The sequence below is a fragment of the Dendropsophus ebraccatus genome, chromosome 3 (assembly GCF_027789765.1).
Source record: "Dendropsophus ebraccatus isolate aDenEbr1 chromosome 3, aDenEbr1.pat, whole genome shotgun sequence".
Taxonomy (NCBI): Eukaryota; Metazoa; Chordata; class Amphibia; order Anura; family Hylidae; genus Dendropsophus; species Dendropsophus ebraccatus.
The window spans coordinates 80,336,707-80,358,839 of record NC_091456.1 but is presented as its reverse complement, the minus strand read 5'-3'; the positions used below and the strand labels follow the sequence as shown (position 1 = coordinate 80,358,839).

Below are 22,133 nucleotides of genomic sequence, written 5' to 3'. Positions count from 1 at the left end.
GTTATCCAGTTACAGTTTGGTGGTATTGGTCAGGTCTGGTATGGCTGTGTTATGCAGTCACAGTATGGCGGTATTGGTCAGGTCTGGTGTGGCGGTGTTATTCATTCACAGTATGGCGGTATTGGTAAGGTCTGGTGTGGCAGTGTTATCCAGTCACAGTATGGCGGTATTAGTCAGGTCTGGTATGGAGTTGTTATCCAGTCACAGTATGGCAGTATTGGTCAGGTCTGGTGTGGCAGTGTTATCCAGTCACAGTATGGCGGTATTGGTAAGGTCTGGTGTGGCAGTGTTATCCAGTCACAGTATGGCGGTATTGGTCAGGTCTGGTATGGAGTTGTTATCCAGTCACAGTGTGGCTGTATTGGTCAGGTCTGGTATGGAGTTGTTATCCAGTCACAGTGTGGCGGTATTGGTCAGGTCTGGTATGGCAGTGTTATCCAGTCACAGTATGGCGGTATTGGTAAGGTCTGGTGTGGCAGTGTTATCCAGTCACAGTATGGCGGTATTGGTCAGGTCTGGTATGGAGTTGTTATCCAGTCACAGTGTGGCTGTATTGGTCAGGTCTGGTATGGAGTTGTTATCCAGTCACAATATGGCAGTATTGGTCAGGTCTGGTGTGGCAGTGTTATCCAGTCAAAGTATGGCGGTATTGGTCAGGTCTGGTATGGCGGTGTTATCCAGTCACAGTATGGTGGTATTGGTCAGATCTGGTGTGGTGGTGTTATCCAGTCACAGTATGGCGGTATTGGTAAGGTCTGGTATAGCGGTGTTATCCAGTCACAGTGTGTCGGTATTGGTCAGGTCTGGTGTGGTGGTGTTATCCAGTCACAGTATGGCAGTATTGGTCAGGTCTGGTGTGGTGGTTTTGGTCAGGTCTGGTGTGGCGGTGTTAAATGTGACATCTGGAGCTATTACCTACCAGTCCTGATGCTAATTGGTGAGTGAGGATGGGGCACCCTCAGGTTTAGTGCTTAGGGCAGCAGCAGCTGGTAATACTGCCCTGTATACCTGTATATATGGAGTAGGGGTCCTGTGTGAGGCAGCTTCCCTAGCAACCACAACTCCCTGTGAAAATGAAAGCAGTAATCCTATTGGTTGCTAAGGCTCCAACTGCCGTTTTCTCTGGGCAGCTGCAGCTAATTATATCACCTGTGTTTGCAGTGAGGAGATTTTCCCATTCATCTCTATGCGGCGCCGCTCTTCCCCCTCCCCCTCCCCTCCTGTACATCTGGCGGGGACAGGACCTTCGCTAAAACCTTCCCGGGCACCCAATGTATCTGTGTGCCAAATTTGGGGTCAAACTGTTCAGGCGTTTGGAAGTCTATTTGGGACAGACAGACAGACAGACTTACATTTTTATGATATAGATTTGTAGTGGTTTCAAGCAAAAAAATACACAATCACATTCCTATTCCGGAAGCTAAACATAAAGGCCCCATTTCTAAAGGGCAAAGGTAGACAAAATGCAACCGTTTACAGTTCTAACTTGTGCTTGAACAACATCACATGACACCCAGTCTCTTCCCCTGGAGTGGAACAGATATCTTGTCTCATTGACTATATAACACTGTACACACACACACACACACACACATCCACACACAGTGCCTTGTGCTATCTGTTGTTACAAGGATATTATATAGCTAACAGTGGTAGAAAAATAAACTTACCTGGCAACCTGAGTTCCCATCATGACATCACCTTCTTTCAATGCTTTCTTACTGTATGGTCTAAAAGGTGGAAGTTAGATTGAATATACACATCTTTGTAGCAAAACAATTACCATGGTCTTAAAATGAGACTAGCATTTTCTCATGCTGCTGTAATACAATACAAAGTAATATTTCTTCACAGCTTTACCAACAACTTTAAAGGGCTATTTGCAGCCACTGAAGGACATTGGGAATAGGGCTGAGCAAATTTACAGTACTAGTGAAGCGCTTCCCTAGGCTCGGCCGTCAGATTGTCAGCCTGGTGCCTTTGAACTTTGTGCTGCTCCGCTCCGGGTGCCTTAAAAAGCTGGATCGAGTCTCCTAGTTCCCAGGACTGAATCCAGTTTTTCCAGGCACCCTGAGTAGAGCGGCACAGAGTTTAACGGCACCAGGCTCACAATCTGACGGCCGAGCCTTCACTAGTAGTGTGAATTTGTTCATCTTTAATTGGGAACCCAAAAACAGTCGAATGGCTATTTTTTGTAGTTTACGGAACTGTTATAGAGATTAATTGGAGTTACATAAACAGTGTAGTAACACAAGTTACGTTGTGTTGGGGTTACAGAAACAGCTACTAAGGGGTTACAGAAACAGCATAGCTGCTACACTGTTTCTATAACTTCCATTTACATCAATAGGAGTTATGCAAGCTGCATAAAACTGCATTGGCCGTCAGGAGCAGACAGAAGGAGGCAGCGGCCCTCTATCTAAAGATGGGTGTGGGTCAGAGGTGGAACCTGCTCTATCAGACATTTATGGCATATTCTGTGTAAATGCCAAAAGTGCTCAAATGGGATTCCGGATGTCATAATGTGATGAGCTCTCTATGGTCATCTATCGCATCACGCTGTCCTAGGATGTGACCTGACTTCTGAGAGGGGTATAGTATAGAACATACTCAGGTACTGTGAATTCCTTTATTTAATTCTTTAAAAATGTAAAAATAGGTAAGTTTGCTTTTACACAGACTAAAATCCTCAATTTTAAATGTAATGCTTTCTTACCTCATGTATGGATCTACACTCCAAAAATCTGATTCCAGCAATACCTCTGCAAGTGTGCAATGAGAAAAATTACAATACATATAGTAAAGCCACTGTAACTGCATGGGGCCTCTTGCATCACAGCAAAGAGTGATTTTATACACTTTCCTAGAGAATACCTGGGCCCATAGTATAAGCACTTTATAATATTATAAAAAGAGCTGTAATATTTATGAAGCATGTTGCCTACAAATCATTTAGCGATTACCTCTGTTGTTTATGATACATACTGTAGGTATGACTATAAAAGCTTTATACATAATAAACAAAGAATTAGTCTGATAATATCCACACTTCTTTTGGGTCATAGACTTTCTTGGTCCACATTTAGACACAGAATATTTTAGTGCAGTATATTTTTTTCCTGATACAGCAGCGACCAAAGGATGAGCACCAATCCCTCTAATCTTAACTTGTTTGTGGCCTCCCGTGGCCGACAAATCGTTAAATGTAGAATGACCCTTACAGCAGGTTAGAAGACTCTAACTTGCTGTTATGTTCCCATAGGGCTCAGAACACTGAGAAGGAAGATTATTTTCTTACCTTCATCCTCTGCACTGTCTTCGGTAAATCCTTACTTTATTAAATGTGCAAATGAGGCAGTGGGGGCAGGCTTTATGAATATAGAGGCGGAACTCTGCAGTGAAGACACTTGGGCACTCATCACTAGATCACAGAAAGATGGCAGCACTACATCCCGTGATCTCTAAAAGTCTAATAGTCCTTTTACATGGACCATTATGCGGCTGTGTACAGCCACAAACGACTGACAATTGGCACTTGTACGCAGTGCCTTTACATGGCGAGACTAATTTAATGGCTGGGCCAGACGAAGATAGTCTCTTAGTGAGACAAGGGTTCGAAGGTCATTTTTTTTTATTTAGGCCAGATTGTAATAAGTTTAAAAAAGGTGTTAGGATCCCCAGGAATAAAAACTGTATGGCTCAACAAAGAAGAAAGAATTTCCATATTTCAATACATAGTGTTAGTGACCAGCTTAAACCTCCTCCTTGAAACCCCAATCTCCTGGGTTTAGGCTGTGTCCACTTAGAATATTCTCAGAGTCTACAAATTGTGTTGCACAAAGGGGCAGAAACTATTGTATAACCACCACTCCTGTGGCTAAATAAAGGTACAATAGGTACTTCCATCCACTGACCTCCACGGTGATCAGCCTCCAAACCACGTATCAAACATGTATGGGAAGGTGCAATCCAACTATTGTAAACATATTGCTACATTTACAACAGTTTTACAATTATGAAATAGTAATCACGGTCCAGGTATCTTCCGGTATGAAGATTTTCATTTTATTTCATTTGCAATAAAAACAGTCAAAACAGAGAATATTGGCTCAGGGCTGAAGTCTTTCATGCAAACACCCAGAAACGTTGCTCTGCTGCAGACTTTTCGGAGGTACACACCTCCTTCCTCCACATGAGGATACCTAATACCTGAACCGTGAGTACTACTTCACAATTATAGTACCATTGGATTGCACATTCCTATGCAAATAGGGACAGAACATGTTTTTTATTCTCATTTGAGTAGTTTTGCAGACAGGTTTTGGAGAAAAAAATTTTTAACCCCCCCCCCTACGTGCTTGTGATGGGTTATTGTTGTCATGCTGTCATTTTTACCTAATGAGAACATGGCCTCAAGAATATTAGTGAAAAACAAACACATGAATACAGTACTTTTCCAAAACTTTCCCTTACCTCCATCTTTAACTGGTGGCAATTCCTTCTCAACAAGTTTGAAGTCTTCTAGTTTTGGAACTCCTTCAAAGTGCCTCACCATAGTCCAAGATTTTGATATGACCATTTTAAACACTATATACACATTACAAGAGAAAGGAAAAAAAAAAAAAATCAAACAAACTTGATGATAGCTTTACAGTATTCATTGTCTCTTTCTGAACACACAAGTAAATAAGTAAGTTAATAAGAGGTTATACTCCTGCAGCCTGAGAGGATAAGGGTACAAACCCACACACCGTATACACAGCAGATACGCAACAAATAAGCAGCAAATACGCAGCAGATTTGTTGGTACAGATTTGATGCTGTGTTCAGTTATTTAGATCTAATCTGCTGCGTATTTGCTGCGTTTTTGCTGCGTGTTTGCTGCGTATTTGCTGCGTATCGCAGCAGTAAATACGCTGCATATACGGTGTGTGGGTTTATACCCTAAATGTCACCCTTTTTTTAACACTTTTTTTCAAAACTGTCAGAGCAGGAAAAAAAACCTGAACAAAAACACTGAACACAAAAACATTATGCGGTTATTTCTCTGTTGGCTCTCATCTAACATCTGGCCGCAGTGTTTTTAAGTAGAAGTTTGATTGCAGAAGATAAAAGCAATCAAAATACTATGAATCCAACATTGCACATACAATATTGCCTATACACTCACAATCCTCCCTTGTTCTTCCAGCCTATTCCCCATTGTACCTAAGACCTTTAGACCTGTGTGGTAATACATTTATAACTAGATATATTTCACCTTTTCAACTTCACTGGAGAGGAAGATAATCATACTACTAAGTAATACTAAGAAAAAGTCAGTGTTTAACCTGGACGTGGAGTGATTTACCTGTCTACAACAAGTTCTGGATCCAAGGAAATCGCAGCTTACACCTTGCATGCAGCATATATCTATATGGACTAGTGTGAAGTAGCTTCCGTGTGCAAAGGAACAGACCCACACTTGGTCTGGTCTCTCCTCCCCCTCCCATTCCATGAGAAAAAAAAAAGGAGGTGGAGGGACAGAGAAAGGATTTTCTTTAACAAAAAACTTAACTCTTTGTGTCACAGATAAAGACAAATACTTTGGCTAACGGTAGAATCACTGAGAGTGTGTAGTGCAGTTGAACATTACATGATCAGTACACATGTGACTTCCATAGAATTATATAACCGGCTCAGAGAAGCAAATCTAAATGACCCGGGCTACACTGCGACTTTTTGTGCTACAAGATTGATTTTAACTGTGGAGCTACAGCTGCAGTCTAAAGCTATGTATTGGCCTTTATGAGTTCCTACTTCACAGGGTGTGCCAATTACCTGGAAACTGAACTTTGTAACTTCATATGAAAACACTATGGTACTGTATCTACTGCACTGCTTTATGTCAGATGATAGAGAAACAAAGGGGCAGATATACTAAGTCTGTTGCAACAAGTTACTGAAAAATTATTAGGGCTAGGTTCACATTGTAAATAAATGAAAAATAAAAATGGTAAGCTCAACCTTAAGGGTCCATTTACACAGAAAAATTATCTGACATATTATCTGCCAAAGATTTGAAGCCAAGAAACAGACTATAAACAGAGATCATATCATAAAGGAAAGACTGAGATTTCTTCTCTATCCAAATCCATTCCTGGCTTTGGCTTCAAATATTTGACATATAATCTGTCAGATAATCTTTCTTTGTAAATGGACCCTAAAGTATGTGGATCAATTGGTATATATAAAAAAAACTTCAAGTGCACTACCTAGTTCTACACCTGATAGAACCAGTCAATAATGTGATTATAGTGTTATTAATAACGGAAGGCTCTCCAGAAGTTATATATTTTGTTTATATAATATTAAAAATACAAACAAAATACAGAACACAGTATCAATTATGTAAATAGTATAAAGAATATAAAAAAATGCATATAAAATATTAAAAACATAAAAAACATAAGACTAAATGCCGCTATCCAGAAACAGTTGACCTTTAACCCCTTCTGGACCGGGCTAATTTTAGTTTTTGCGTTTTCATTTTTTCCTCCTTGTGCTTAAAAGGCCATAGCATTTTTACACCTACAGACCCACATGAGACCTTATTTTTTGCGTCATTTATTGTACTTTGCAATGACAGCCTGAATTTTTGCATAAAATTTTGCAGCGAAATCAGAAAAAATTATATGCGTGGTGAAATTGAAAACAATTCTTTTTCTTTGGCGGGGCTTCGTTTTTTGCCGTGTGTCCTATAGAAAAACTAACATGTTATTTATGTTCCTCAAGTCGGTACGATTAAAACAATATGCAACTTGCATAACTTATTTTATTTGATACAGTGTGTAGAGAGATTTCACCGGCACTACTCTCAATGCTTGGTCAGGTGATGTGGCCGGACGTATGATGGACTTATGTGGGTCACTGATGGGGGTGCTCCTTTTAACATGCACTATACATCGTAACACAGTTCAATTAGAAGAAAAGCCAAGGGCACTCACCCGTTTGCTGCGAAGATTTCTTTATTTTATAGTGCAATAAAATCACCGGATTGCACACTGATCAGAGCAGACGCCATCCTATACTATAGTCCCTGGGGGACTTCTAGTATATGCATACTGATCTCTCATAGAGATCTATGTTGTATAGTTATACATCATAGATCAATGAGATCAGTGTTCTATTGCTTTTGGCTGCTGCAGCCAAAAGCAATAGAATGCTGAGCAGAGATCAGCGCCATTATGGCGCAGACCCCGGCCGGCACCAGAGGTAGGGATCGCCCCTCCATGACAACGTCTCGGGGGGGGGGGGGGCAATCTCCCACACACAACAAAGCACTATCTGTCTAAAGGGAAACTATCAGGAGGGAAACTCAGGAGGTTTTACCTTAATAACTATCTGTCTAAAGGGAAACTATCAGGATGCTGAGGAGGAAGGTATGTTTCTTACCTTCTTCTTCCTGGGCACCTGTCCTGCGCTGTTAGTTGGCACAATCTTTAGCACTGTTAGAAGCACTGCCCCGCCCCCACAGTGTCATCCCTCCTGCTCCCTCCATTGATAAAGTGCCGGATCATGCTGTGGGGGCGGGGCAGCGCTCCTGACAGTGCTCCCAGAAAATTATGCCAACTAACCGCGTGGGAGCAGCGCCGAGAAGAAAGTTAAGACACATACCTTCCTCCTCAGTGTCCCAGGCACTACAGGGGGTTATCAGCAGGTAAGATTCATCTAACCTGCTCCCTTTAACGAGTGTGTCTGGAATCCAGGGAGGATACATGTAGTGTCCCACCACGGGTGTTGCTAATGGTTACAACCCTCGCAAAAGTCTGTACTTATCTGTGTAAGTGGTAATGTGGTAGTGCCAGAGTTTTACCACTAGGTGTCGTTATTATGTTTAACTGTATTTAGATATTGCACAGCTGTGGAAACTAAAGGGTTATTCTTTTCTTATGTGTCACCTGGATGTATACATCAATGAGAGTTCTTTTTTCTTCTCTCCTGTCACCTTTCTCTCACACGCACTCTTCACCCACTGACAGCACACCTTATATGGGCTGTAGGAAGGAAGTCACATGGGTAGAGGAAGTGTAGGGTCTTTTAACTCTGGATTCTGTAGAGGAAGGACGCAAGCTAGGACCCTACAGCAGTCAAGTTGGGCCCTGGCTCCTGCCAAGTCCCCCAGTCTAGTTAGTTGTGGTCTAGATGTTGAGCAGAGCACATGCAAATGTGACATCTAGACACAGTTTCCTGTGTTCCCATCTGGCACTGGTGTCACAACAACATAACACCCGGCTTAGCTGTGCCTTGACCAAATACCACAGGAGTGGCGTCACACCTAACTAGAGATGAGCGAACCGGGTTCGGGTTCGAGACGATCTGAACCCAAACGATCGGCATTTGATTAGCGGTGGCTGCTGAACTTGGATAAAGCTCTAAGGTTGTCTGGAAAACATGGATACAGCCAATGACTATATCCATGTTTTCCACATAGCCTTAGGGCTTTATTTAAGTTCAGCAGCCACCGCTAATCAAATGCCGATCGTTTGGGTTCAGATCGTCTCGAACCCGAACCCGGTTCGCTCATCTCTACACCTAACCCTCTGGCAAGTGACCGGTTGCACCGCCTCCCAGGGGCGAACCACTACATTTACACCACTCAGGTCCCTGTGGCAAATGCGGCAGTAGTACTGCTACCAACCCTAGCTAACACCACCTGGCTACCTCTAGGTAACCGCAGCTCCACAGCCCCTTCTGTAGCAAAACAACAACACAAAAACTGCTCCACCTGTTGTAAACTGACAGTACATGTGGAGCAGTACTGTGCTAAGCCAACAGCACAGTGCAGCAATAAATACTGCTCTGCCCATAGTAATACAGTATCACAGTGCAACCATACTGGTCCACTTGTAGTAGACCAACACTGTAGTGCAGCAAGAAACACTGCTGTGTCTGTACTAGACTAACACCCCAATGCAGAAATAAGTACTGATCCATCTGTAGTAAACTAACACCTCAATGCAGACATAAACACTACTCCCCCTGTGGTAAAACATCACACTTTGCAGTAATAAATGCTCCACATTCCTGTAAAAATGCATCAGTCTCCTTCTTGAACACCATAGTGGTAATTTCCGGTATAGTTTCTCTACTTACCACTGACTACATATTACCTTTTTAAAGGTTTCTTGATTCAGAATACAGTATCAGCGACACAGATAGATCATGTTCTCTGAACTTCATCTAGAAATTCTGGAATCACTTGATGAAAGAATAATATACTATATTAATATACACTAAAATGAGAAAACAACAGCAAAACTGCAAGAAAAAAATGAAACATTAAAAAGCAGGAAAAACAGCTGGTAGTTTTGGGGGCATTTTTGTGATGTGTTTGGGGCTAAAAATTTGTGTTTGAGGCTGATTTCACAGCCTCAAAATTTTGAAGAAGAAAAAAAAAAACACGCACGCCATTGGCATTTCTTGTGGTATGACTGTGGTAAACTGTCTGGGGGCACCCTGATGGAAATCTAAGACTACTGAAGATAATAAATAGACACACAAGGTGGAAGATAGAAATTTGGGCTTCTATAAGACCACATCTATAAGTAAACACAGTCAAAGTTCAATATGTAGAAAATTAGTCCTTCCTTGTATTAACCTTAAAAAAAAAGCAGTGTCAGTGTCATGTGCAAAAAAGCGACATTTCTAGAATTCCAACCAGCCAGTCCCAACCAGTTGCCTATTTACATACTGTGTGTATCAACAAATCATTCTCATAGCTGCTTCTTATTAATAGCAGTACCATTTACAATTCATAATGTGAGATTATTTCATATTCTCCATGTTTTCATAACATACAGTCATAACAGTCATAGTAAATCTTAGGCGAAAAAAGCACTTGCACTTGCGATGTCGTTTTGTGAAGATGGCCATGAAGTTGATGTTACTTTGGGTAAAAACATTGTAATTAGGGATGGTCCGAACCGAGTCTGTACGGGTTTCGTACGAACCCGAACCATCCGCAATGATTACCGCTGTCTGCCCGCTCCGTGCAGCGGGCGGATCCAGCGGGAGGAGGAACGCCTGGAAAACTGGGATACAGCCATAGCCATAGGCTGTATCCCAGTTTTCCAGGCGGTCCTCCCGCTGTATCCGCCCGCTGCACTGAGCGGGCAGACAGCGGTAATCCGATGCAGAGCGTTCGGTTTCAGCCGAACCCGAACCTCGACGGGTTCGGACCATCCCTAATTGTAATCCTTAAAATGGCTTCAGCCTTGTATCTGCTTCTGGAAGAAGGGAAGGAATGCTGGCAGCAGGCCTATGAGCATAGCACCTTGAACTTACATTGGAGCCAGAGACATTGTCATATAAACTATATATGGTAAACAACACATTGTACCAGCTTGACTACTGACCATCTATGGATTGACCTATCAGAGTGTGATATGTATGTGTCCTGTGACTTGAAACCCTGCCTGTATTGAAAGTTTAAATATTTCATGTGAAGCCAAAAAAAGCATGAGAGTGCACTCCTAACTCAACTGAGAGAGGAGATTATACCGTCTTTTTGCCTGGTGTCATGTCCTCGTCGCTAGCACTCAGCTTACTTAATTTGGACAGGGATAGTCACTTGGGGAAAAAGGCAGATAAAAAGTAAATCTGTACTTCACAGTTTCATGCCACAGGGTGGCAGTATGTAAAGTTTAAGATTTCCCTGGACAACATTGTTAACCCCTACAGCTTTGTATCTTGTACATCTTGCTTTTCTAGATTCTATTACTCTTATTTAAAGGACAAGTGCCATGAAAAACTTTTTCCCAGTAATTGAAGCACATTACAAAGTTATATAACTCTGTAATATGCTTCAATCACCTATCTGCCTCCCTTCCCTGTCTTTTCCCTTCTCCACCCCCCACCAGGAAGTGTCCTGACTCACACAGACCTGATTACTGTCGTCACCGTCACCAAGCTCTTCTCTCAGCTCCTTCTCCTGTTACACTAGCCTCCCCCCTCCCCTGCCTTGTCAGGTGACAGGCTTGCTCAGCTCCCATTGGCTGAACAACTGCAAGCCATCACTTGTCACATCTCACTTGCTTATCTTCCCTAAGACTGACTCCGGCACTTAGGCAGCTCCCCCCTCCCCTCATACCCTCTCTCCTGCTGCCGTGGACTCAGTGAAGGAGTCATGTCACTAGAGAAGATAAGCTGAGGAAGCAGAGTCACCTGACAAGGAGGGGAGGGGGAGGCTGGTGTAACAGGACCTAGAGCAGCCCTCCTGCTTATGACTCATCCTCACAAGAAGGAGCTGTCTGGTGACGGTGACGACAGTAATCAGGTCTGTGTGAGTCAGGACACTTCCTGGTGGGGGGTGGAGAGGGGAAAAGACAGGGAAGGGAGGCAGATAGGTGATTGAAGCACATTACAGAGTTATATAACTTTGTAATGTGCTTCAATTACTGGGAAAAAGTTTTTCATGGCACTTGTCCTTTAAGTAGTTCTTTATTGTCACTTACACACTTTCCCAGCAAGAGACACGAGACACAAGGTTTAAACATTCCCCAGATACACAACTTGTTGCCCCCATGTACCAAATCTTGGGCTGACAGATACCCAACACACACTGCCCTTCAGAGGTCAGTGTGATAAAACCCTCTAAAAAAGGCTTAAAGGGAACCTTTCAAGTCCCTTAGGGTGATATCGTTAAATCATTAGGATTTGAATAATAATCAATTAGTGTAGTAGCAGACAATGATTAAATGACCAACAAGAAATCGTTGGTCGTTTAATAGAATTTGTATCTATTTTTATCGATGATCGTTTGCAAACTTTTTGCACGTAATAAGACGTTGTTGGGTCATTCACAGTAGCGGCAAAGGCAGTGGCGATGACAGGACGAACGCAATAACAATCGTAAGTAACGATCATCGTTCTATGTAATTGGGTGAACGATTTCAGGTCGTTCGCCATAGCGGTCGTTTGAGTAAGTTTAATGTTAATCGTTGATCGTCGAAAAAAATCGCTTTGTGTAATAGTACCTTAAGCAGTACAGGTACTAGAAAGTCTCCAGGTAACTATAGACCCTTAAGCTTAATGTCCATTGTGGGGAAACTATTTGAGGGGCTTATAAGGGACTACATCCAGGAATATGAGGGGAGTAACAATATTATAATTGATTACCAGTTTTTAAGTTGTCAAACTAACTTAATATGTAAACTGGCTTAAGGACTGTACCCAGAGAAAGGTGGTCGATGATTTCTACTCTCAATGGTCCTCAGTTATAAGTGGTATACCATAAGGTTAGGTACTGGCTCCCCTTCTGTTTAACTTGTATATTAATGATATTGAGGATGGAATTAGCAGCAATGTTTCTATATTTGCAGATGACACCAAGCTTTGTAGTACAGTACGGTCTATGGAAGATGTGCAGAGGTTACAAGCTGACTTAGACACACTGAGTGTTTGGGGCCGACAGAGGGAGACTGGGGTGACAGAGGGGGACTGGGGGGGGGGGGGCACTGGGGGGACTGAGGGAGCGTGGGGGTGACTGAGAGAGACCGGGGGGACTGAGGGAGACCAGGGGGGACTGGGGGTGACTAATTGCCCAGCCCTAACTCGTAGATTATAGACTACAGAACAGCACACAATGTCAGTCAGCTGTTTCTAAGGCCAGTAGGATATTGTCATGAATTATAACAGGCATGGACTCTCGGGGCTCTTTTGGAACTTGATTCATAGAAAGGATAGCCTTAGAGCTGAAAAAGGTACAAAGACAGGCAACCGGACTGATTGTAGCTTTTCTGCTGTCTGAAGTGAGAACTGAAATAGTGCCCCCCCCTCTTAAAATCAAAAGGAAGAAAATCAGTATACATATTACAGTCATACTACTCCTTAACAAAGCCAACTATACCAAGGTCAACATCCTACAAACACAATACCACCACACAATGACCACATATGATCACGCTATAGTAACATTCCTGATCGTCCTCCAGCAGCACACCATGGGTTAACTGGATCTCATCCACCCGGATAGAAGAGTAATTATTTCTAGCAATACACTATAGAATTGTTAGTTATCCAATCAGTATTTTTCTCTTTTCTTTCAGATAGAAGGTCTGGTCTTTCTTCTGAGTGTGTTTTTATATTCCTGTGTTTTGGCTCCTATCTGTTATCCTGCACCTGCTTTATTGAAAATGTCGAGGTCGCCATCTAAAAGGAAGCGCAAGTCAGAGCATACCTTATGTGCCTCCTGCCAGCAGCCCTTGCCAGAGTTATATGAGCAGGATGTCTGTATTGCATGTATGTCATGTGAAAAGCCACCACAGGCACAAACCAAGCAGTTACTATCATGATTTAAAGGGCAACTACTGGAAACATTTGCTGAGGTTAAATCTAGTAATGAGCGAGCATGCTCGTCCGAGCTTGGTACTTGTTCGAGTATTAGGGTACTCGGTACTCAATACTCGAGAAAATGGCATCATCCTTTTCCTGTAAGTTTGGGCGCAATTTCTCAGCCAATCAACATGCAGGAGACTCTTTGGTACAGCGTGCAATGACGTTGGACCCATACATGTCGATAGCAGCGATTGGTTGGCCAGATCAGATGACCCTGGCATTTAAAAATCTGGACAATCTGCTCGCCTCACATGTATGCTGGAAGAGAATAGGGACAGAGCTGCTGCTTGTCAGGGAGAGCGGGAGAACCCAACAGCCCTTGTAAGGGCTTACAATCTTTATTTTTTTTGGGATTACTCCATACTGCTGGCTGTGACTTGCAGGGCAGCTACCACGGTTTTAGCAGCACACTGAAGTGATCGACTGCTGGCAGAAAGGGGACGGCAGGTGGTGCATACAGACCCCAAAAAAGTCCTAAGTACTATTATATTTTTTTCTCGCTGGTGCTGCTGCTGTTGTACATTGTATTGCTGTGATTTGTAGTACAGCTGCATAGAACCTCACTGCTCATTGTCCTGTGTAACAGGTGGCATAGCCCATATACCACCACTTACACACAGACTATATGACAACCCCCAAAAACTAGTGTGACCAGTATATTTTCTTATTTCTTAGTGCAGCCATATAAAAGCTCACTGCTAATTGCCCTGTGTAAGAGGGTGGCATACACTATATAGCAGCACTTACCCACAAATTCAATACGATAACCTTCAAAAACTAGTGTGACCAGTATATTTTCTTATTTCTTTATTTCTTAGTGCAGCCATATCCAAGCTCACTGCTAATTGCCCTGTGTATGAGGGTGGCAAACACTATATCGCAGCACTTACCCACAGATTCTATACGACAACCTCCAAAGACTAGTGTCACTAGTATATTTTCTCATCTGCAGACAGTCATCAGGGTTGATTTATTTCTTAGTGTAGCCATATCCAACCTCACTGCTCATTGTACTGTGTAAGATGTAGCATACACCATATAGCACCACTTACACACAGACTATATACGTCAACCTCCAAAAACTAGTGTGACCAGTATCTTTTGTCATGTGCAGCTAGTCTACAGGGTTGCTTTATTTTTAAGTGCAGCCATATCCAACCTCACTGCTCATTGTCCTGTGTAAGAGGTGGCATACACCGTATAGCACCACTTACACAAAGACTGTATACGACAAAAGTAGTATGAAGTTAAAAAATGAAGAGGTGTCTGATGATGACGATGAGACCCGGTTGTCAGACAGTGACGTTGATGTGATGGATGTAACTCAAAGTGGGGAGCAGAGTGTGGAATTGGAGGAAGAGCTGGTGGATGAGGACGGGAAGACTGACCCAAGCTGGGATAAGCCTAGAGAAGACAGTGCCTCTGAGGGGGAGGCAAGTTCAGCCACAGGACCGATTGAAAGAGGATGAGGGGTGGGCAGAGGGAGCAAGTAGCAAGTAGATCAGCAACTGTTTCACGGAGTCAAACTCCCGTGGCCAGGCCTAGATGTTCGCAAGTCTGGAGGTTCTTTAAAGAAACTGTGGATGACCGACGGACTGTAGTGCGCAACCTGTGCCACACCAGGATCAGCAGGGGAGCCACCACTACCAGCTTGTGCAGGCATAGGAGTGCTAAACACCCCACTCAGTAGAACCAAGGCCATTTAGTTACTGCAAGTCACACCCCTGCTCCTTCCCCTGTGTCACGTGCTGGCTCTGTCAGTCCCCCTGCCCTGGCCCCAGGCACGAGCGCCTCCCACCCTACACCCACCCCTTCACCTCCACTATGCTCCACACCCTCCAGCAAGGTGTTCTAGCACAGCCTTCAACTGTCCCTACAACAGACCTTTGAACGGAACCGCAAATACAATGCCATTCACCCACATGCTCAAGCCCTAAATGTGCACATAGGCAAACTACTGAGCCTGGAGATGCTGCCCTATCAACTGGCAGAGACAGAGGCTTTTAGGAACCTCACGGCGGTGGCTGTCCCTCGGTACTCTGTCCCCAGCCGCCACTACTTTTCATGGTCTGCCGTCCCAGCCCTACACCAGCACGTGTCAGATAACATCATCTATGCCGTGATTAACACGGTCAGTGACAAGGTCCACCTAACCATGGACACGTGGACAAGTGCTAGCGGGCAGGGACACTATATTTTCCTGACAGCACATTGGGTTAACTCGGTGGAGGCTTGGACAGAGTCTGACCCTGGTTCCACTCATGTTCTGCCCACATCGAGGATTGTGGGGCCTACCTCGGTCGCGGTCTCTCATGATTTGTATATCTCTTTCTCCTCCTACTCTTTCTCCTCCTCCTCTGTATTACCCTCCATGAGCATGTTGCCTCCATTTGTTAGCGCTAGGTGCATCAGCACTGCGGTGGGTAAGCACCAACAGGCAGTATTGAAATTGCTGGGCTTAGGCGACAAGAGGCACGCCGCCAAGGAGCTGTTGCAGGGCATCACCACGCAGACCGATCTTTGGCTCGCGCCCCGGAACCTCAAACCAGGCATGGTTGTGTGTGACAACGGGCGGAACCTGGTGGCAGCTCTGCAACTCGGCAGCCTCACACATGCCTGGCCCATGTGTTCAACCTAGTGGTGCAGCGGTTCCTTAAAACCTACCCAATTTGGCAGACTTGCTCACAACAGTGTGGCGCATCTGTGCGCATTTCTGCAAGTCAACCACAGATGCTGCCACTCTTAGGGCAGTGCACAGGCGCTTGCAACTGCCAGCTCACTGACTGCTGTGCAAAGTGCCCACGCGGTGGAATTCCACCTTCTACATAGTAGCCAGGGTTTACCAGCAACGCACAGCCATTGTGCCAGATGTCAACCTCGTCAAGAAGCGGTAGTCAGGTCAGTCAGCTACCTCAAATCTACAAAGAGGAGTAGACCTGGATGTCTGCTATCTGTCAGGTACTGGGCCGACATACAGACAGAGACAGATAGATAGACAGACAGGGTGTATGGGGTGTATGGGTGTATGTTATCCATGGTAGAGAGGTAGAGGTTACAAAAAAGACAGGCGTAATAATAGGCATTAAATATGCAGTAAGAAGAGAGAGTTGCCCGCCTCCAAAAGAAATGAAGAGACGGGCGCAATAATAGGCATTAAATATGCAGTAAGAAGAGAGAGTTGCCCGCCTCCAAAAGAAATGAAGCGTGCGCCCCGTGCGTTGTCCAATGCCCTTGCCATACAGCACTGTCCTGACTCTGTTGCTGTGGCAACCAAGGTTGTTTACAACTAGTCTGCCAGGCAAACATTGATGATGTCATCAAGGCTGTGATGACATATACAGCTGCATACAGGCAAGCAGCTTAGTTGCAGTCAGGCAGGAAAACAGGTATGTAGCATAGGTAGGTAGCTGGCAAGGAAAATGCAGGTAGGTGCAGTTCAAACCATTTAATTTCAATATTTTCGGGGCCAATCTATGGCTCTGCATAACGCTAACATTGTGAGAAGTTACCATCGTTTTTTTTTTTAAAACAGTTAATATTTTGAAGCTATCTATATGGATGGACATACAGACAGAGATACAGCTAGATAGATAGATATAGACAGACAGGCAGCTGCATGGGTGTATGTTATCTATGGTAGAGAATGTGCAGTGTGGATAGGGGCGTGGTTACAAAAAAGGGGGCTGGTGTTGCTAGGTAGGGGAGACAGGCGCAGTAATAGGCATTAGATATGCAGTGAGAAGAGAGAGCTGCCCGCCTCCAGGATATAATGTGTGCCCATCGTGCATTGTCTGGTGTGGCTAGCCCAAGAAATAAACCCCCTGCTGGGTGCGTAGCTGTGCCCCTAAATATGTTACCCAAGAAATAAACCCCCTGCTGGGTGTGTGGCTACACCCCCAAATATGTTACCCAAGAAATAAACCCCCTGCCGAGTGCGTGGCTTTGCCCCCAAATATGTTACCCAAAAAAATAAAATCACTGCTGGGTGCGTAGCTGCACCCCCAAATATGTTAGACAAGAAATAAACCCTCTGCAGGGTGTGTAAATAGGAAGCTGGGCATTTTCAATGCCCTTGCCATACAGCACTGTCCTGCCTCTGTTGCCGTGGCAACCAAGGTTATTTACAACTAGCCTGCCAGGGAAACATTGATGATGTCATCAAGGCTGTGATGACATATACAGCTGCATACATAGGCAAGCAGCTTATTTGCAGCCAGGCAAGCAACCAGGTAGGTAGCATAGGTAGATAGCTGGCAAGGAAAATGCAGGTAGAGGCAGTTCAAACCGTTTAGTTTCGATATTTTGGGGGCCAATCTATGGCTCTGCATAACACTAACATTGTGAGAAGTTACCATTGTTTTTTTTTTTTAAATAGTTAGTTAATAATTTATAGCTATCTATATGGATGGATATATAGATAGCAGGGCCGTTTCTAGCACCGTGCAGGCTGGGCCACTGCACGGGGTGCTGACAGCTAGGGGGCGCCCTCCCTCAACACACAGCATCAGTGATGTTCTGCACAGGGCAGCAGGCTCGGACTTTGGAGCGCCTCCACACACACACAGTACCTGGCTCCTGTGGGCTCCTTTGTGGCCTGTGACCAGAGGGAAGAGGATAGAGGAGGCAGCAGGGACTCCCCCACGTTTCCCCTGTAGCTATGCAGAGCATCCAGCACAGGCAGCGGCTCCAGTCTGAGAACGTCTCCTCCCCCGACCCGGCCTGCACACAGCTGAAGAGAGCGTCTATGTAAGTGCTGCTGTCTGTCTGGAGGGGGGGGGGTCACTGTGGGGGATCAGCAGTGTTGGGGTGAATGTGATTGTTGGGTGGGGGGCAGCTTCATACCCCACAGTCTATACTTTCTCATCTTCCCTCTAACTTTCATCCTTTCCCCATAGCTCTCAAGACTCTGCAGCTTCAGTCGGGAGGAGGGGGTGGGGGAGGGTTATTAGCATAGGACCCGTGCCTGGTGATTTAACCCTTCCTAGACTGCACTCAGCTACAAAAAGCTACTCCACTATATTTGTGTGTAAAGAGCAGGGCCGTATTTGCCACTAGGCACCCGTGGTCCGGTGCCTAGGGCGGCGCCCTGCGGGACACATTTCTTTTTTTATTAAATTTTTTTTTTTTTTACCCCCTTCGCCGCCCCGCCGCTGACAACCGCGCCCGGGTGGTGCGGCGGGGGGGGTCTTGTGATCAGTCGGCCGGGGGATCAGTCGGGCGGCAGGAACAAAGGCAGGCTGGGAAGGAAGGTCCCCCTATGCAGGGCCGGCGTGAGCTTCCGGCACAGACTGTCACACAGGCCGGAAGCTCACAGTGCAGCCCCGCGATGCCCGAACTTCCCTGCTCAGCAGCGGCGTGATGACGTCATACGCACGCTGCTGAGCAGGGAAGTTTGGGCATCGCGGGGCTGCAATGTGAGCTTCCGGACTGTGTGACAGTCTGTGCCGGAAGCTCACGCCGGCCCTGCATAGGGGGACCTTCCTTCCCAGCCTGCCTTTGTCTCTGCCGGCCGGCTAATCCACCCCCCCCCCCCCCCCCCGCTGGTCCCTCTGCCCCCCTCCAGCTGGTCCCTCTGCCATCCCCCCCCCCCCCGCTGGTCCCTCTGCATCCCCCCCAGCTGGTCTCTCTGCGCTCCCCCCGGCTGGTCCCTCTGCCCCCCCGGCTGCTCCCCTGCCACCCCAGCTGCCCTCCCATCTTCTCCCCCTGCTCCCCCTCCCCCTGTCGCCCCAGCTGCTCCCCCTGTTACCCAGCTTCTCCGCCTTTCCCTGCCACCCCTAGCTGCTCCCCCTCCCCCTGTCGCCCCAGCTTCTCCCCTCCCTGTTAACCCGACTGCCCCCCTGTCGCCCCAGCTGCTCCCCCTGTTCCCCAGCTTCTCCCCATTCCCCAGCTTCTCCCCCTGTCGCCCCAGCTTCTCCCCCTGTCGCCCCAGCTTCTCCCCCTGCCACCCTAGCTGCCCTCCCATCTTCTCCCCCTGCCACCCCTAGCTGCTCCCCCTCCCCCTGTCGCCCCAGCTGCTCCCCCTGTTCCCCAGCTTCTCCCCCTCCCCCTGTCACCCCAGCTTATCCCCCTGCCACCCCATCTGCCACCCCATCTTCTCCCCCTGTCGCCCCAGCTTCTCGCCATTGCCCCAGCTGCCTTCATCGCCCCAGCTGCTCCCCCTGTTCCCCAGCTTCTCCTGCTCCCCCTGTCACTCCAGCTACTCCCCAGCTTCTCACCCTCCCCCTATCACCCCAGCTGTTCCTCCTGACATCCCCAGCTGCCTCCTTTCCCCAGTTACCCCCAGCTGCCTCCCTTCCCCAGTCACCCTGCTCTGCCCGCCTGCAGACGAGTTGTGGTCGGAGAAGTCATCATGATGGCTGCACCAGATGGAGAAGAAGGAAAAAAGTGAGCAACGGCAATCGGAGAAGACGTCACCTGTGAGTCATTAGTAACTGCACTGTAATCACTTCTATAGTGTGCAGAGCCTGTGTACCATTGGGGTCTAAATGGGTCAGTGTATGGTTTGCGGTAGTGTACTGACAGCCCTGCGGTCACTACAGTACACTAGCACAAACTTTTAAACTAGAATCAAACTACAACAGCTGCAGGTACTAAAACTCCCAGCATATCCTGAGGGCTGCAGACTTTCAGTACATGCTGGAAGTTGTAGTGCCTGCAGCTGTTGTAGTTGGGTCCTATACACTAGGTGCTTTGTGGGAGATCAGAATACATAGATCAGTGGGGGCTCAGTGCAGGGAAGTGACCCCAGAACATCACTAATAGGGGATACAACAAAAACATCTCCCCCTGTCCCTATTAGTGATGTTCTGGGGTCACTTCCCTGCACTGAGCCCCCACAAATCTATGTATTCTGATCTCCCACAAAGCATCCAGTGTATGATGCACCTAGGACCCAACTACAACAGCTGCAGGCACTACAACTCCCAGCATGTACTGAGTCTGCAGCCCTCGGGATATGCTGGGAGTTGTAGTGCCTGCAGCTGTTCTAGTTGGGTCCTAGGTGCATTATACGACATATAGGAATACATAGATCTGTGGGGGCTCAGTGCAGGGAAGTGACCCCAGAACATCACTAATAGGGGATAGGAGCAGATGTTTCTCTTCTCGCCCTATGACGGCACCCCTGGAGAGGACCACCTCCTATTCCCATTGGACAGGAAACAGAACACTGGACCTTAAAAGAATCGCCTCCTCTCACCACACCAGTTACTGTTTCCTGTCCCATGGGAGCAGGACATGGAGGGTCTCCTCCAGGGACCTTCATAGGGCTGAGGGATCACCGGCAGACGGGTACCGGCTCCCGAGGTATTTATACCTGAAGACTGAGGCCCGTCCAGCACCTCCAGATGATCGGGCCCCGCGCGTCTCCCGGCCCCTCTGGCGTCTGTCCCGGTGAGTAGGACGGCGGGGGTGCGCATGCGCGAACAGGGGGACGCAAGAACGCAATGACGCAGTGGCGCGATGACGTAATGACGTCGGCGCAGCGTCCCCACGTGTCGCGGCGCGCTCCCGGAAGCCGTGATGACGCGGGACGGGCTTCCGGAGGGGGGATGTCCCTATAGGCCTTGCTCTATAGGCCCAGGCCACGGCTTGCCGGGGGTGACGGCGGGAGGGTGTGCCGCATCAGCGCCGCGGCGGGGGCGGGGTCAGCCGGCCCTAGGTGCATTGGCGCCATATTTAAAGCAGCAGAGCTCAGAGTGCCTTGCACCTGCATAAAGAGCCTGCTGCTAGGAAGACGGTTACTGTGTGCTGTGCTGAGCTTTGCTGTGCTTTGCTGTGCCAGCTGTGGGGACCTGAGACCAATCCTGGGTCAGATGGAGTCCCAAGGCGCTGAACAATCCCAGACCTCTGCTACAGATAATCCAGCGGTATGGTGTGGTAAGAGGGGTTCTCCCCATATATGTATTTTAAACACACTATCTTATCAGGATGTTATGGTTTGTATTTTAGGAGGGATCCTCTAAAAAGGAGCGTACTAAGATTAAGGAGTGTCCGGTCTGCAGAAAGAGGCTTAGTAGTTCATACAATAAGACCTTGTGTGGGGGGTGCATGAACCGAGTATTAGAAGATCAAGGACCATCCTTCATTAGAAACATGAGAGACATGGTTAGGCAAGAAATCAGGGTAGGTAGAAGTATCTTGTTTCATCATTTAAATTTCGCTTTAGCTCCCCTCTACGAGTGTACTTATTGTTGTATTTCTGCAGGCCTCCCTACCCTCTCGCCCAACTTCCTCTGAGACGCCTGGAGTCAGCATTAACCCACCTCCTGACTCTCAGCCACTGGTCATTGCGGGACCAAGTCAGCAGATGGATCCCTCTCCTATAAATGAGGAAGATCAGGATCTATCACTAGAGGTGGACGATCAGGGTGAATTAGCCTCTGATCCAGAGGAGATCTCAGGGGAGGACTCTGCAGGGTCACTGTTACCAATTGAATCCATAGACGCTCTCATTAAAAATGTCAGACTAACTATGGAGATTGACGATACCCCTCAACCCAGATCCGTACAGGACATTATGTTTGAGGGGTTAGCCCCAAAAAAGAGACTGGTGTTTCCAGTACACCAGAGTATTAAGACTCTTATCTGTCACGAGTGGGCTAATCCAGACCGGAAATTCTTTATCCCACGGGCTGTAAGTCTGGTATTACATCTATCTTTGAAGAAAACTATGTAATATGACACTTATATTGATTCTAACCTTTTCCTATTTTTAGTACAAAAGGAAATATCCCTTCGGTCAGGAGGACTGTGAA

At 46.4% G+C, this 22,133-nt stretch overlaps 2 protein-coding genes across 5 annotated transcripts in view; one reads left to right on the top strand and one right to left on the bottom strand.

The window, feature by feature from the left end:
- Positions 1 to 9,174, bottom strand: part of LOC138785777 (prostaglandin reductase 1-like) — an 83,961-nt gene extending 74,787 nt beyond the window's left edge. Inside the window, exons 1-4 of one of the 4 annotated variants that reach the window (XM_069962093.1) lie at positions 9,153 to 9,174; positions 4,474 to 4,587; positions 2,717 to 2,762; positions 1,671 to 1,730 (exon numbers count right to left, since the gene is read on the bottom strand). In XM_069962093.1, the coding sequence (XP_069818194.1) occupies positions 1,671 to 1,730; positions 2,717 to 2,762; positions 4,474 to 4,579 (212 nt within the window). In that variant the 5' untranslated portion in view covers positions 4,580 to 4,587; positions 9,153 to 9,174. Of the gene's footprint in view, positions 1 to 1,670; positions 1,731 to 2,716; positions 2,763 to 4,473; positions 4,588 to 5,170; positions 5,206 to 5,350; positions 5,467 to 9,152 lie in introns of those variants that run through there. The other 3 variants (XM_069962095.1, XM_069962091.1, XM_069962092.1) reach the window with 3 other exon arrangements.
- Positions 9,175 to 20,838: 11,664 nt separating this feature from the next.
- On the top strand, positions 20,839 to 22,133 carry LOC138786513 (uncharacterized). Its single transcript, XM_069963496.1, has 4 exons — positions 20,839 to 20,843; positions 21,161 to 21,245; positions 21,328 to 21,501; positions 21,584 to 22,133. The coding sequence occupies exons 1-4, from the start codon at positions 20,839 to 20,841 to the stop codon at positions 22,052 to 22,054; spliced, it is 735 nt and encodes a 244-aa protein (XP_069819597.1). The 3' UTR covers positions 22,055 to 22,133.